Source organism: Sinocyclocheilus grahami, unplaced genomic scaffold (assembly GCF_001515645.1).
Source record: "Sinocyclocheilus grahami isolate Dianchi unplaced genomic scaffold, SAMN03320097.WGS_v1.1 scaffold5774.1, whole genome shotgun sequence".
Lineage (NCBI taxonomy): Eukaryota > Metazoa > Chordata > Actinopteri > Cypriniformes > Cyprinidae > Sinocyclocheilus > Sinocyclocheilus grahami.
Window position 1 is genome coordinate 11,130 of NW_015510370.1, and position 1,155 is coordinate 12,284.

At 37.6% G+C, this 1,155-nt stretch overlaps 1 protein-coding gene across 1 annotated transcript; it reads right to left on the minus strand.

The window, feature by feature from the left end:
• Positions 1-587: 587 nt before the first annotated feature.
• On the minus strand, positions 588-1,149 carry LOC107577336 (cytochrome P450 3A30-like). Its single transcript, XM_016263424.1, has 3 exons — positions 1,120-1,149; positions 933-1,017; positions 588-841 (listed from the first exon to the last, which is right to left on the minus strand). The coding sequence occupies exons 2-3, from the start codon at positions 991-993 to the stop codon at positions 639-641; spliced, it is 264 nt and encodes an 87-aa protein (XP_016118910.1). The 5' UTR covers positions 994-1,017; positions 1,120-1,149; the 3' UTR covers positions 588-638.
• Positions 1,150-1,155: the final 6 nt, after the last annotated feature.

The window sequence follows — 1,155 nt, forward strand, 5'->3', positions numbered from 1 at the left end:
AGCTGATAAAAACATCACAATAATCCACACGACTCCAGTTCATCAATTAATGTCTTATAAAGTGAAATGCCATGTTGTTAAGAAACACATTCACCATTAAACTAATTAAACACACTCAACTTTAAACCATTCCCTCTGGTCAAATTACTCCATAATCCATAACAAAGCTTCCTACAGTGAAAAAGTCCATCCCCTGTTGTTCTCTCACACCAAAATCCAACCAACATTTTTGTTTAAAACAGTTTTGTTGACTCTTGTAAATGGTGCTTGATCTGTGCATAACTGTCTTCATTCAGATGAGACACTGGAAAAAGCAGTATCATTGACAGAGGACTTGTATTTTAGCTGAAAGTAACAGTTTGAATTTTAAAACATCTTAATCATGGATTTGTTTCTTAGAGAAACACAGCTTTTTACTTCACAAGACATAATTGATGGACTGAACTCATGTGGATTATTGTGTTTTTATCAACTGTTTGAACTCTCATTCTGACGGCACCCATTCACTGCAGAAGATCCATTGGTGAGCAAGTGATGTAATGCTAAATTCCCCCAAATCTGTTCTGATGAAGAAACAAACTCATCTACATCTTGGATGGCCTGATTTTTGGGTGAACTATCCCTTTAAGCTAGATTCTCTAGACAAAAACTATGAACAAAGCAGAAGCCAGTGTGCTCACATCAGGAGGGAAGTTTGTGTCAATCTCCTCAACCAGCTTTTCCAGGCAGTCTGGATTAGTTGCAAGATTATAGAGGAGGTAAGTGAGAGTGGTGCTTGTCGTCTCATAACCTCCGAGAATGAAAACGAGGGACTGGGAGAGAATCTCGTGGTCTGTTAGTCCTATCAAATTCACAAAACAGCATATTTGAAAACAAGTCCCATTTGAAATGATAGAGTCTATAATGTGTCAATTCTGTACTGTCTCTCTAACCTTTTGCTGGTTGCTCATCTGTGTCCTCAAAATGATCACCAGGTATTTGATTCTGGAGCATGAGTTTGAGAAAGTCTACCCGACCCTGATTAAAAACACAAAGTCATTTCTGGTTCTTTAAAAGAGTGGCTCTAACACGTTTTTGGACAATTAAGCCATGCATAAGCTTAAGAGTGAAATAACATACATTTGATTCCTTGTTGTGCTCGTCCTTAATCTTTTT

What these genes read in the sequence shown, in the direction of transcription:
- LOC107577336 (XM_016263424.1), bottom strand. Translation starts at nt 993, where the DNA reads ATGCTCCAGAATCAAATACCTGGTGATCATTTTGAGGACACAGATGAG. An exon ending in AGATGAGCAACCAGCAAAAG is followed by an intron (nt 842 to 932) that starts GTTAGAGAGACA and finishes TGAATTTGATAG; the next exon opens with GACTAACAGACCACGAGATT.